Source organism: Vicugna pacos, chromosome X (genome assembly GCF_048564905.1).
Source record: "Vicugna pacos chromosome X, VicPac4, whole genome shotgun sequence".
Taxonomy (NCBI): domain Eukaryota; kingdom Metazoa; phylum Chordata; class Mammalia; order Artiodactyla; family Camelidae; genus Vicugna; species Vicugna pacos.
Window position 1 is genome coordinate 107,187,588 of NC_133023.1, and position 14,061 is coordinate 107,201,648.

At 53.9% G+C, this 14,061-nt stretch overlaps 2 protein-coding genes across 2 annotated transcripts; both read left to right on the forward strand.

Annotated features, from left to right (window-relative positions):
- The first annotated feature begins 539 nt into the window (after nt 1-539).
- Nucleotides 540-6,506, forward strand: LOC140691804 (melanoma-associated antigen 8-like). The gene is made up of 5 exons (XM_072955939.1): nt 540-549; nt 5,062-5,114; nt 5,266-5,334; nt 5,409-5,567; nt 5,607-6,506. The coding sequence occupies exons 1-5, from the start codon at nt 540-542 to the stop codon at nt 6,504-6,506; spliced, it is 1,191 nt and encodes a 396-aa protein (XP_072812040.1).
- A 1,143-nt stretch (nt 6,507-7,649) lies between these two features.
- Nucleotides 7,650-13,218, forward strand: LOC140691805 (melanoma-associated antigen 8-like). Its single transcript, XM_072955940.1, has 5 exons — nt 7,650-7,659; nt 11,569-11,621; nt 11,773-11,841; nt 11,916-12,074; nt 12,114-13,218. Exons 1-5 carry the CDS (start codon nt 7,650-7,652, stop codon nt 13,011-13,013), a joined length of 1,191 nt encoding a protein of 396 aa, XP_072812041.1. The 3' UTR covers nt 13,014-13,218.
- Nucleotides 13,219-14,061: the final 843 nt, after the last annotated feature.

Consider the following 14,061-nt stretch of genomic DNA (forward strand, 5'->3'; position numbering starts at 1 on the left):
TTTTTATGGCTGACTAGTATTCCATATGTGTGTTTGTGTGTGTGTGTGTGTGTGTGTCTTTGTGTGTATCCATTCATCTGCTGATGGACATTTAGGTTCCTTCCACATCTTGGCAATTGTAGATAACGCTGCTATGAATATTGGGTGCGTGTATCTTTTCAAATTAGTATCTTTTTTTTTTTTGAGATATATACCCAGGAATGGAATTGCTGGGTCACTTGGCGGTTCTCTTTTTAGTTTCTTGAGAAACGGCATACTGTTTTCCACAATGGCCACACCAATTTACATCCGCACCAACAGTGTAGGAGGGATCCCTTTTCTCCACATCTTCGCCAACATTTGCTCTTTGCGTTCTTTTTGAAGGTAGCCATTCTGACAGGTATGCGGTGATATCTCATTGTGGTTTTGATTTGCATTTCCCTGATGATTAGTTACACTGAGCATCTTTTCACGTGCCTGCTGGCCACCTGCATTTCCTCTTTGGACAGATGTCTATTCTGTTGTTCTGCCCGTTTTTAGTTGGGTCATTTGTCTTTTTGATGTTGAATTGTATGAGCTGTCTATAAACGGTGGTTATTGCTCCCTTGTCAGTTGTATCATTTGCAAATATTTTCTCCCCTTCTGTAGGTTGTTTTTTTTATTTAGTCAGTGGATTCCTTTGCTGTGCAGAAGCTTTTAAGTATAATTAGGTCCCCGCTGTTTATTTTTCCTTTTATTTCCTTTGTTTTAGGAGATGGATCGAAAACGTTATTGCTGTAATTTACGTCAGAGAGGGTTCTGCCTATGTTTTCCTCTAGGAGTATTATAGTATCCAGTCTTGAATGTAGATCTTTAATCTATCTTGAGTTTATTTATGTGTATGGTGTTAGAGAATGTTCTAAGTTCGTTCTTTGACAGGTAGCTGTCCAGTTTTCCCAGAACCACTTATTGAAGAGACTGTCTTTTCTCCATTCAATATCCTTGCTCCCTTTGTTGTAGATTAATTGACGGTAAGTGTGTGGGTTTTCTTCTCGCCTCTTTATCCTGTTCCATTGATCTGTGTGTCTGTTTGGGGGCCAGTGCCGCACTGTTTTGATTACTACAGCTCTGTAATATAGTCTAAAGTCAGGGAGCATGATTCCTCCCGCTCTGTTCTTCATTCTCAAGATTGTTTTAGCTATTGGGGTTCTTTTCTTTTTCCGTACACTTTTTTAAGTTATTGGTTCTGGTTCTGAGAAAAATGCCATTGTTATTTTGACAGGGATTGCTTTGAATCTGTAGATTGCCTTGGGTAGTACGGCCACTGGGTTGTATGGTCAACAACACTGATTCTTCCAATCCAAGAACACGGTGTATCTTTCCATCTGTTGGTGTCATCTTCAGCTTCTCGCATCAGTGTCTTGTAGTTATTGGAGTACAGGTCTTTGGTCTCCTTAGCTAGCTTTAGTACTAGATATTTTTATTCTCTTTGATGTGATGGTAAATGGGATTGTTTCCTTAATTTCTCTTTCTGATGCTCCTTTGTTAGTGTATAAGATGCAACAGATTTCTGTATATTAATAATAATATTTAATAAGCTTCAGTATCTTGGTTTGTGAATGATATTGATTATGCATGTATTGGTACTTATGCAGCTCAAGACTGAGTTTTGCTATTTTGTAAAACAAATTGGGAAAGCTTCCATCATACTTCGCGATGCCAAAGTAGATAACACCGCACTGGAATAGAAATTTACTTGGAAATGTGAGAGTGATCAGCACTAAAGTCGGTGGGGTCAAGAGAGAGAGAAGTAAAAGTGAAAGATAGTTAATTATTGGCTCCTTATCCCTTTTCTTCTGTCAGTCTATAAAATTATAATTATGTGTGTATAACCTGGATTTGTCTGGCTCAGTTAAGAAAGGAGGAGAAAGGCAACCTGAATCAATAGGATCCCTGCTCACCTTCTCAGTTCATCCGCAGACGTACACCGAGCCTCTGCTCTCTGGAGGGCTCGGTGTTAGCTGTGGGGACACTCGGAAAAGCAGGACAGACAGCCCACACCTAGGATAGTCTAAGAGCCGCAGTCACATCGGGAAGTTGGTGACATGTCTCCTGAGTCCCATAGGGCAAGGAAAAATAGGGCGAGGGGGTGGGGGTCCGGGAGAGAGCACCCAAGTGTAAGTGCCCAGCGCCAGGGCAGTTCAGGGCTTTGGGAAGCTGGGGTGGGGGGAGGGCGGGGCTCCTTCTGTGGGAGGTGATGGTAATGAAGCTGGGTGTTGGCGGCAGGCAGACGTGCAGACGGCACTTGTTAGTGGTGAGAGGAACGTGTCAGGTGGGAGATTGCTCTGAGAAGCCCTCTGGGATCGTGGATACATCTCCTGGGCGAGAAGGGAAGGTGTACTTTGTTCAGGGATGCTTAGAGACCTGCTTATCCTGCCTGAGCTGCTAGAACACTCAGAATGCTCCAACTGCAGGGAGGAGTGGCGTTTAATGTGGCTCACAGTGTACTCAGTCTTGGCATATATAGTTGAAGAGGTTTGGAAACCGCCCCAAACTTGGGGTAGGATTTACTGGGGTGTGTTCTTGGAAACTGTCTGCTGGACACTTACACTGATGGGTCAGCTCCCCTCGATGGTCAGAATCCAAAGCCATAGATGAGGAATGGTCCTGGAAATCGCAGGGAGGAAACACCCACCGAGGCTGAATTCCAAACAGGGAATCCACCTCCGGCCCCCCCGACAGCCCTGGGAGAGCCCCGGGCACGGGGTCCGGATCTGACGGGCGCTGATGCCCCCTCCCTGGGGGGTGAGGGAGGAGAGGGCCTGGGTGAGGGAGGCCGGCTTCAGGTCTGCACAGGGAAGGAGCCCAGCGCTGCCAGGAGTCAAGGTGGAACCGTGTGGAGGGACACAGATCAATGGAACAGGATAAATCCAGGTCGGTTCCGCTGTCAGCCCTGGGAGACCGCAGGCAGGGTGGCGGGGATCAGTGCCCCAACCCCCACCCCCGCTTCCCTCTCGGGGGTCCAGGCTGTGGAGGGGCCTGGGTCCAAGGGGAGCAAACTGAGGTGGGCAGAGGGAGGGGCCCAGGCCCAGCCTGGAGCCCAGGTGGGGAGCAGAGGGAGGGCTGAGGGACCCCCGGGGAATCCATCTCAGCCCCTGGCGTCCACGGTCCTGGGAAGCCCTGGGCTTGGGGGCCTGATGTGAGTCCACAGACTCCCCTGGGGGTCTCTGGGCAGTGAGGGCATTGGTGTGAGGGTGTGGGCTCGGGTCAACAAGGGGGCGTCCCAGGAACCGCCAGGGCTGCAGCTGAGGACCCTGACGGAGGACAGAAGTGGCCAAACAGATCCCGCCCCTGCTGTCAGCCCTGGGAGGGCCTGGGTGTGATGAGCACTCGTGGGGCCCTGACATCCTGACATCCGGGTCTCGGAGGGACTGGGGTCCTGGGATGAGGGGCGGGGCCTCGGGTGGCCAGAGGGGAGACCACATGCCGCCTGAGTCAAGGTGAGGACCCCGAGGGAGAACGGAGGATTCCTGCACCCCGGGACAGTGTTGGGCCTTGGAGGCCTTGGGGCAGGGTGAGCACCAGCTGCATTTCCTGCCATCTGGGCCTCAGAGGGACTGGGGTCCTGGGGTGAGGGGCGGGGCCTCGGGTGGCCAGAGGCTAGACCACATGACTCCTAAGTGACGACCCTGAGGGAGAACTGAGGGGTTTTCTAACCCGGAAAAGAGGCATTCCGACAGAAAAGGAACCTTGCTAGCAGCTGTACGGAGGCCCGAGGGCAGGGTGGGCACACGTGTTGTGCTCTGACTGCGGCACCCTGGTCTCAGAGAGACCGGGGACTTAGTGTGAGATGGGGGGTGGGGGGACCCTCAGATCTGCAGAGGAGAGAATCCAAGGTCCCACTGGGAGTGAAGCTGATGACTGTGAGCGAGCAGTGAGGACCCTGGACCCCAAAACACAGTCGGTCCTGGGAGGCCACAGGTCGGAACAAGCACAGGCGGCATTTCCTGCCGTCCGGGTCTCGGAGGGACTGGGGTCCTGGGATGAGGGGCGTGGCTTCGGGGGTTCCAAGGGGAGGCTACATGCCGCCTGAGTCAAAGTGAGGACCCCGAGGGAGAACGGAGGATTCCTGCACCCCGGGACAGTGTTGGGGCTTGGAGGCCTTGGGGCAGGGTGAGCACCGGCGGCATTTCCTGCCATCCGGGCCTCAGAGGGACTGGGGTCCTGGGATGAGGGGCGGGGCCTCGGGGGTTCCAAGGGGAGGCTACATGCCGCCTGAGTCAAAGTGAGGACCCTGAAGGAGGAAGGAGGGGCCCCTGAACCCAGAAAAGTGGCCACCCCACAGAAAGGTGCCCTTGCTTTCAGCCGTCCGGCGGCCCGAGGGGAGGACAGGCCCACGTGGTTTGTCCTGACTTCCGCATCCGAGTCTCAGACAGACTGGGGACATAGTGAAAGGGCGGGTCCTCAGGTCTGCGGAGGAGAGAATCTCAGGGCCGCCTGGGAGTGAAGGTGACGACCGCGAGTTAGCATTCAGGGACCCTGGACCCCAGAACAGAGCCAGTCCTGGGAGACCATGGGGCGGGAGGACCTCGGGCAGCAGTTCCCGAAATGCGGGTCTCGGAAGGACTGGCGTCCCGGAATGACGGGCGGGGCCTCAGGTGGGCTGAGGGGGGAATCTCAGCTCCTGCCAGGAGTCAAGGGGAGGACCCTGAGGGAGGAGTGAGGGGACCAGAAACCCCAGAACAGAGGGGACGCAACCGATCCTGCCCCTGCTGTCAGCCCTGGGAGGCCCCCAGGCGGGATGAGCACACGTGGATTTGTCCTGACTTCCGCATCCAGGGCTCAGAGAGACCGGGGACTTACTATCAGGACGGGGCCCTCAGGTGGTTGGAGCGCAGAATCCCAGGTCCCGCTTGGAGTCACGGTGAGGACCCTGAGTTAGCGCGGAGAGGACCTCCCACCCTAGAAGAGTGGGAACCTGCCAGAGCCCAGGCCTGCTGCCAGCACGCGGGTCCAGGGCTGTGCCACAGTGTAGACCCCAGGTCTCCCCTCCTTTCTCTCCCAGGGGCTCCAGACACCGGGAGGTGAAGGCCTAGGTCTGAGACACGTGTCCTCGGGTCACAGAGCACAGGAGGCCGGCAGTGCCAGGACTGAAGGTGAGGTGTGGGGCCTGAGTGTGTGCCCGGGGGCTCCCGGAACAGAGGGGACCCCACGACGCCAACGTCCACTCCACCCACCCCCTGTCGCCCCCAAAGCCTCGGGCTGTGCCGGCTGCACCCTGAGGAGCCGCCTCACTTCCCCTGTCAGGTTCACAGACGACCGTCCACCAGGAGGAGAGCCCCTGTGAGGCCGAGGGCACCCCTGGAGAGGAGACCTGTAAGTGGCCTTTGTCAGAGCCCCCCAGGGTGGGTTTCTCAGCCCGGGCCGCTGACACTCCCTTTCTTCCCCAGGCCCGTGGGTCCCCATCTGTCACCCCTGGCCTCGCTCCACTCAGCTGCCCGACACCACTCACCGTGCCTCCCGTTCAGATGCGTGACCTCCACCACACTGAAGCCGACTTTCAGGACCCAAGAGAGGCTGAGGATTCCATGGATGAGCAGGACATTTGGGTGGAGGAGGAGGACGAGGACGAGGAGGAGGAGGAGGAGGAGGAGGAAGAGGGCGGCGCATCCCCGTTGTCTCCCTCCTCCTCCTCCTCGTCGTCTTCCTACTCAGTCCTGTTCCTGGGCACTGGCGAGGAGGCGGCTGATTCTGGGACACCCAGTCCCACGCAGAACCCTCAGGGTGTCTGCCCCTCCCCCACAGCCGTGGCAGCCCCTCCATGGAGCCAGTCGGAAGACAATGGCCTCAGAAGCCAAGGTGAGGAGGGGCCCAGCTCCGGGCAGGACCCGGCAGATGCCGAGTCCCGGCTCCAAGATGCATTACATTTGATGATGGCTGAACTGATGGGCTTCCTGCTCCACAAGTACCGCACAAAGCAGCCGACCTCAAAAGAGGAAATGCTGAATGCGGTCCTCAGAGATGACCAGGACCACTTCCCTGTGGTCTTGAGCCAAGCCTCTGAGTGTCTGCAGCTGGTCTTTGGGGTGGATGTGAAGGAGGTGGACCCCAGGGAGCACTTGTATGTCCTGGTCCCCACCCTGGGCCTCACCTACGATGGCATGCAGGACGACGGGCAGAGCATGCCCAACACTGGCCTCCTGGTGATACTTCTGGGTGTGATTGTCCTGGAGGGCGACTTTGCTCCTGAGGAGGCAGTCTGGCGAGCACTTAGCAAGATGGGGCTGTGTGCTGGGAGGGAGCACTTCATCTACGGGGAGCCCAGGGAACTCATCACCAACGTGTGGGTGCAGGAGGGGTACGTGGAGTACCGGCAGGTGGCCAACAGCGATCCCGCTCGCTACGAGTTCCTGTGGGGTCCCCGGGCCTACACGGAGACCAGCAAGCTGCAAGTCCTGGAACATTTCCTCAGGGTGAATAGAAGGGGTCCCAGTTCTTTCCCATCCCTGTCTGAAGAGCGAGTAAGTGATGAGGAAGAGGGGGCCTGAGGCAGACTTGCAGCTGGGCTCCTTCTAGGCCCCTGTCCGGCAGCTTCTCCCGCCGGGCAGGAAGTGAGGCTGACTCTTCACTGTGTGTCTGAAGAGCAAGCAGTCAGCCTTTTAGGTAGTGAGGGCCCGGGCCGGTGGGGGGAACACGGTGTACAGCATCTCTGGGCTCCTGTTCTCTACAATGATATGGAAATTCATCTTCATTTCCCTTAGTGATGCTTCAGATGTTATTCGTTTTAATAAATATCAATATACTTTATTTTATTATACAGTTTTTTTAAAGATTACATTTCATTTACAGTTCTGAGAAAATATTGGTTATATACCCCTTGTTGTGCAATACGTTCTTGAACCTTGCTTACACCCAATAGTTTGGACCTCCCGCTCCCTCACCCCTATATTGCCCCTCCCCCCTCCCCCCTGGTAATCACTAGTTTGTTCTCTATGAGTCTGCTTCTTTGTTATAGTCACTAGTTTGTTGTATTTTTTAGAGTCCACGTATAAACTGATATCATACAGTATTTGTCTTTCTCTGTCTGATTTATTTCACTTAGCATAATGTCCTCCAAGTCCATCCATGTTGCTGCAAACGGCAAAATTTTGTTTTTTATGGCTGACTAGTATTCCATATGTGTGTTTGTGTGTGTGTGTGTGTGTGTGTCTTTGTGTGTATCCATTCATCTGCTGATGGACATTTAGGTTCCTTCCACATCTTGGCAATTGTAGATAACGCTGCTATGAATATTGGGTGCGTGTATCTTTTCAAATTAGTATCTTTTTTTTTTTTGAGATATATACCCAGGAATGGAATTGCTGGGTCACTTGGCGGTTCTCTTTTTAGTTTCTTGAGAAACGGCATACTGTTTTCCACAATGGCCACACCAATTTACATCCGCACCAACAGTGTAGGAGGGATCCCTTTTCTCCACATCTTCGCCAACATTTGCTCTTTGCGTTCTTTTTGAAGGTAGCCATTCTGACAGGTATGCGGTGATATCTCATTGTGGTTTTGATTTGCATTTCCCTGATGATTAGTTACACTGAGCATCTTTTCACGTGCCTGCTGGCCACCTGCATTTCCTCTTTGGACAGATGTCTATTCTGTTGTTCTGCCCGTTTTTAGTTGGGTCATTTGTCTTTTTGATGTTGAATTGTATGAGCTGTCTATAAACGGTGGTTATTGCTCCCTTGTCAGTTGTATCATTTGCAAATATTTTCTCCCCTTCTGTAGGTTGTTTTTTTTATTTAGTCAGTGGATTCCTTTGCTGTGCAGAAGCTTTTAAGTATAATTAGGTCCCCGCTGTTTATTTTTCCTTTTATTTCCTTTGTTTTAGGAGATGGATCGAAAACGTTATTGCTGTAATTTACGTCAGAGAGGGTTCTGCCTATGTTTTCCTCTAGGAGTATTATAGTATCCAGTCTTGAATGTAGATCTTTAATCTATCTTGAGTTTATTTATGTGTATGGTGTTAGAGAATGTTCTAAGTTCGTTCTTTGACAGGTAGCTGTCCAGTTTTCCCAGAACCACTTATTGAAGAGACTGTCTTTTCTCCATTCAATATCCTTGCTCCCTTTGTTGTAGATTAATTGACGGTAAGTGTGTGGGTTTTCTTCTCGCCTCTTTATCCTGTTCCATTGATCTGTGTGTCTGTTTGGGGGCCAGTGCCGCACTGTTTTGATTACTACAGCTCTGTAATATAGTCTAAAGTCAGGGAGCATGATTCCTCCCGCTCTGTTCTTCATTCTCAAGATTGTTTTAGCTATTGGGGTTCTTTTCTTTTTCCGTACACTTTTTTAAGTTATTGGTTCTGGTTCTGAGAAAAATGCCATTGTTATTTTGACAGGGATTGCTTTGAATCTGTAGATTGCCTTGGGTAGTACGGCCACTGGGTTGTATGGTCAACAACACTGATTCTTCCAATCCAAGAACACGGTGTATCTTTCCATCTGTTGGTGTCATCTTCAGCTTCTCGCATCAGTGTCTTGTAGTTATTGGAGTACAGGTCTTTGGTCTCCTTAGCTAGCTTTAGTACTAGATATTTTTATTCTCTTTGATGTGATGGTAAATGGGATTGTTTCCTTAATTTCTCTTTCTGATGCTCCTTTGTTAGTGTATAAGATGCAACAGATTTCTGTATATTAATAATAATATTTAATAAGCTTCAGTATCTTGGTTTGTGAATGATATTGATTATGCATGTATTGGTACTTATGCAGCTCAAGACTGAGTTTTGCTATTTTGTAAAACAAATTGGGAAAGCTTCCATCATACTTCGCGATGCCAAAGTAGATAACACCGCACTGGAATAGAAATTTACTTGGAAATGTGAGAGTGATCAGCACTAAACTCGGTGGGGTCAAGAGAGAGAGAAGTAAAAGTGAAAGATAGTTAATTATTGGCTCCTTATTCCTTTTCTTCTGTCAGTCTATAAAATTATAATTATGTGTGTATAACCTGGATTTGTCTGGCTCAGTTAAGAAAGGAGGAGAAAGTCAACCTGAATCAATAGGATCCCTGCTCACCTTCTCAGTTCATCCACAGACGTACACCGAGCCTCTGCTCTCTGGAGGGCTCGGTGTTAGCTGTGGGGACACTCGGAAAAGCAGGACAGCCCACACCTAGGATAGTCTAAGAGCCGCAGTCACATCGGGAAGTTGGTGACATGTCTCCTGAGTCCCATAGGGCAAGGAAAAATAGGGCGAGGGGGTGGGGGTCCGGGAGAGAGCACCCAAGTGTAAGTGCCCAGCGCCAGGGCAGTTCAGGGCTTTGGGAAGCTGGGGTGGGGGGAGGGCGGGGCTCCTTCTGTGGGAGGTGATGGTAATGAAGCTGGGTGTTGGCGGCAGGCAGACGTGCAGACGGCACTTGTTAGTGGTGAGAGGAACGTGTCAGGTGGGAGATTGCTCTGAGAAGCCCTCTGGGATCGTGGATACATCTCCTGGGCGAGAAGGGAAGGTGTACTTTGTTCAGGGATGCTTAGAGACCTGCTTATCCTGCCTGAGCTGCTAGAACACTCAGAATGCTCCAACTGCAGGGAGGAGTGGCGTTTAATGTGGCTCACAGTGTACTCAGTCTTGGCATATATAGTTGAAGAGGTTTGGAAACCGCCCCAAACTTGGGGTAGGATTTACTGGGGTGTGTTCTTGGAAACTGTCTGCTGGACACTTACACTGATGGGTCAGCTCCCCTCGATGGTCAGAATCCAAAGCCATAGATGAGGAATGGTCCTGGAAATCGCAGGGAGGAAACACCCACCGAGGCTGAATTCCAAACAGGGAATCCACCTCCGGCCCCCCCGACAGCCCTGGGAGAGCCCCGGGCACGGGGTCCGGATCTGACGGGCGCTGATGCCCCCTCCCTGGGGGGTGAGGGAGGTGAGGGCCTGGGTGAGGGAGGCCGGCTTCAGGTCTGCACAGGGAAGGAGCCCAGCGCTGCCAGGAGTCAAGGTGGAACCGTGTGGAGGGACACAGATCAATGGAACAGGATAAATCCAGGTCGGTTCCGCTGTCAGCCCTGGGAGACCGCAGGCAGGGTGGCGGGGATCAGTGCCCCAACCCCCACCCCCGCTTCCCTCTCGGGGGTCCAGGCTGTGGAGGGGCCTGGGTCCAAGGGGAGCAAACTGAGGTGGGCAGAGGGAGGGGCCCAGGCCCAGCCTGGAGCCCAGGTGGGGAGCAGAGGGAGGGCTGAGGGACCCCCGGGGAATCCATCTCAGCCCCTGGCGTCCACGGTCCTGGGAAGCCCTGGGCTTGGTGGCCTGATGTGAGTCCACAGACTCCCCTGGGGGTCTCTGGGCAGTGAGGGCATTGGTGTGAGGGTGTGGGCTCGGGTCAACAAGGGGGCGTCCCAGGAACCGCCAGGGCTGCAGCTGAGGACCCTGACGGAGGACAGAAGTGGCCAAACAGATCCCGCCCCTGCTGTCAGCCCTGGGAGGGCCTGGGTGTGATGAGCACTCGTGGGGCCCTGACATCCTGACATCCGGGTCTCGGAGGGACTGGGGTCCTGGGATGAGGGGCGGGGCCTCGGGTGGCCAGAGGGGAAACCACATGCCGCCTGAGTCAAGGTGAGGACCCCGAGGGAGAATGGAGGATTCCTGCACCCCGGGACAGTGTTGGGCCTTGGAGGCCTTGGGGCAGGGTGAGCACCGGCGGCATTTCCTGCCATCCGGGCCTCAGAGGGACTGGGGTCCTGGGATGAGGGGCGGGGCCTCGGGGGTTCCAAGGGGAGGCTACATGCCGCCTGAGTCAAAGTGAGGACCCTGAAGGAGGAAGGAGGGGCCCCTGAACCCAGAAAAGTGGCCACCCCACAGAAAGGCGCCCTTGCTTTCAGCCGTCCGGCGGCCCGAGGGGAGGACAGGCCCACGTGGTTTGTCCTGACTTCGGCATCCCAGTCTCAGACAGACTGGGGACATAGTGAAAGGGCGGGTCCTCAGGTCTGCGGAGGAGAGAATCTCAGGGCCGCCTGGGAGTGAAGGTGACGACCGCGAGTTAGCATTCAGGGACCCTGGACCCCAGAACAGAGCCAGTCCTGGGAGACCATGGGGCGGGAGGACCTCGGGCAGCAGTTCCCGAAATGCGGGTCTCGGAAGGACTGGCGTCCCGGAATGACGGGCGGGGCCTCAGGTGGGCTGAGGGGGGAATCTCAGCTCCTGCCAGGAGTCAAGGGGAGGACCCTGAGGGAGGAGTGAGGGGACCAGAAACCCCAGAACAGAGGGGACGCAACCGATCCTGCCCCTGCTGTCAGCCCTGGGAGGCCCCCAGGCGGGATGAGCACACGTGGATTTGTCCTGACTTCCGCATCCAGGGCTCAGAGAGACCGGGGACTTACTATCAGGACGGGGCCCTCAGGTGGTTGGAGCGCAGAATCCCAGGTCCCGCTTGGAGTCACGGTGAGGACCCTGAGTTAGCGCGGAGAGGACCTCCCACCCTAGAAGAGTGGGAACCTGCCAGAGCCCAGGCCTGCTGCCAGCACGCGGGTCCAGGGCTGTGCCACAGTGTAGACCCCAGGTCTCCCCTCCTTTCTCTCCCAGGGGCTCCAGACACCGGGAGGTGAAGGCCTAGGTCTGAGACACGTGTCCTCGGGTCACAGAGCACAGGAGGCCGGCAGTGCCAGGACTGAAGGTGAGGTGTGGGGCCTGAGTGTGTGCCCGGGGGCTCCCGGAACAGAGGGGACCCCACGACGCCAACGTCCACTCCACCCACCCCCTGTCGCCCCCAAAGCCTCGGGCTGTGCCGGCTGCACCCTGAGGAGCCGCCTCACTTCCCCTGTCAGGTTCACAGACGACCGTCCACCAGGAGGAGAGCCCCTGTGAGGCCGAGGGCACCCCTGGAGAGGAGACCTGTAAGTGGCCTTTGTCAGAGCCCCCCAGGGTGGGTTTCTCAGCCCGGGCCGCTGACACTCCCTTTCTTCCCCAGGCCCGTGGGTCCCCATCTGTCACCCCTGGCCTCGCTCCACTCAGCTGCCCGACACCACTCACCGTGCCTCCCGTTCAGATGCGTGACCTCCACCACACTGAAGCCGACTTTCAGGACCCAAGAGAGGCTGAGGATTCCATGGATGAGCAGGACATTTGGGTGGAGGAGGAGGACGAGGACGAGGAGGAGGAGGAGGAGGAGGAGGAAGAGGGCGGCGCATCCCCGTTGTCTCCCTCCTCCTCCTCCTCGTCGTCTTCCTACTCAGTCCTGTTCCTGGGCACTGGCGAGGAGGCGGCTGATTCTGGGACACCCAGTCCCACGCAGAACCCTCAGGGTGTCTGCCCCTCCCCCACAGCCGTGGCAGCCCCTCCATGGAGCCAGTCGGAAGACAATGGCCTCAGAAGCCAAGGTGAGGAGGGGCCCAGCTCCGGGCAGGACCCGGCAGATGCCGAGTCCCGGCTCCAAGATGCATTACATTTGATGATGGCTGAACTGATGGGCTTCCTGCTCCACAAGTACCGCACAAAGCAGCCGACCTCAAAAGAGGAAATGCTGAATGCGGTCCTCAGAGATGACCAGGACCACTTCCCTGTGGTCTTGAGCCAAGCCTCTGAGTGTCTGCAGCTGGTCTTTGGGGTGGATGTGAAGGAGGTGGACCCCAGGGAGCACTTGTATGTCCTGGTCCCCACCCTGGGCCTCACCTACGATGGCATGCAGGACGACGGGCAGAGCATGCCCAACACTGGCCTCCTGGTGATACTTCTGGGTGTGATTGTCCTGGAGGGCGACTTTGCTCCTGAGGAGGCAGTCTGGCGAGCACTTAGCAAGATGGGGCTGTGTGCTGGGAGGGAGCACTTCATCTACGGGGAGCCCAGGGAACTCATCACCAACGTGTGGGTGCAGGAGGGGTACGTGGAGTACCGGCAGGTGGCCAACAGCGATCCCGCTCGCTACGAGTTCCTGTGGGGTCCCCGGGCCTACACGGAGACCAGCAAGCTGCAAGTCCTGGAACATTTCCTCAGGGTGAATAGAAGGGGTCCCAGTTCTTTCCCATCCCTGTCTGAAGAGCGAGTGAGTGATGAGGAAGAGGGGGCCTGAGGCAGACTTGCAGCTGGGCTCCTTCTAGGCCCCTGTCTGGCAGCTTCTCCCGCCTGGCAGGAAGTGAGGCTGACTCTTCACTGTGTGTCTGAAGAGCAAGCAGTCAGCCTTTTAGGTAGTGAGTGCCCGGGCCGGTGGAGGGAACACGGTGTACAGCATCTCTGGGCTCCTGTTCTCTACAATGATATGGAAAATCATCTTCATTTCCCTTAGTGATGCTTCAGATGTTATTCGTTTTAATAAATATCAATATACTTTATTTTATTATACAGTTTTTTTAAAGATTACATTTCATTTACAGTTCTGAGAAAATATTGGTTATATACCCCTTGTTGTGCAATACGTTCTTGAACCTTGCTTACACCCAATAGTTTGGACCTCCCGCTCCCTCACCCCTATATTGCCCCTCCCCCCTCCCCCCTGGTAATCACTAGTTTGTTCTCTATGAGTCTGCTTCTTTGTTATAGTCACTAGTTTGTTGTATTTTTTAGAGTCCACGTATAAACTGATATCATACAGTATTTGTCTTTCTCTGTCTGATTTATTTCACTTAGCATAATGTCCTCCAAGTCCATCCATGTTGCTGCAAACGGCAAAATTTTGTTTTTTATGGCTGACTAGTATTCCATATGTGTGTTTGTGTGTGTGTGTGTGTGTGTGTCTTTGTGTGTATCCATTCATCTGCTGATGGACATTTAGGTTCCTTCCACATCTTGGCAATTGTAGATAACGCTGCTATGAATATTGGGTGCGTGTATCTTTTCAAATTAGTATCTTTTTTTTTTTTGAGATATATACCCAGGAATGGAATTGCTGGGTCACTTGGCGGTTCTCTTTTTAGTTTCTTGAGAAACGGCATACTGTTTTCCACAATGGCCACACCAATTTACATCCGCACCAACAGTGTAGGAGGGATCCCTTTTCTCCACATCTTCGCCAACATTTGCTCTTTGCGTTCTTTTTGAAGGTAGCCATTCTGACAGGTATGCGGTGATATCTCATTGTGGTTTTGATTTGCATTTCCCTGATGATTAGTTACACTGAGCAT

Excerpts from the sequence above, each read along its gene's own strand:
- LOC140691805 (XM_072955940.1), top strand. Across the intron at positions 11,842-11,915 it reads CACCCCTGGAGAGGAGACCT|GCCCGTGGGTCCCCATCTGT; the intron begins GTAAGTGGCCTT and ends TTTCTTCCCCAG. Across the intron at positions 12,075-12,113 it reads TGGATGAGCAGGACATTTGG|GAGGAGGAAGAGGGCGGCGC; the intron begins GTGGAGGAGGAG and ends GAGGAGGAGGAG.
- LOC140691804 (XM_072955939.1), top strand. Across the intron at positions 5,335-5,408 it reads CACCCCTGGAGAGGAGACCT|GCCCGTGGGTCCCCATCTGT; the intron begins GTAAGTGGCCTT and ends TTTCTTCCCCAG. Across the intron at positions 5,568-5,606 it reads TGGATGAGCAGGACATTTGG|GAGGAGGAAGAGGGCGGCGC; the intron begins GTGGAGGAGGAG and ends GAGGAGGAGGAG.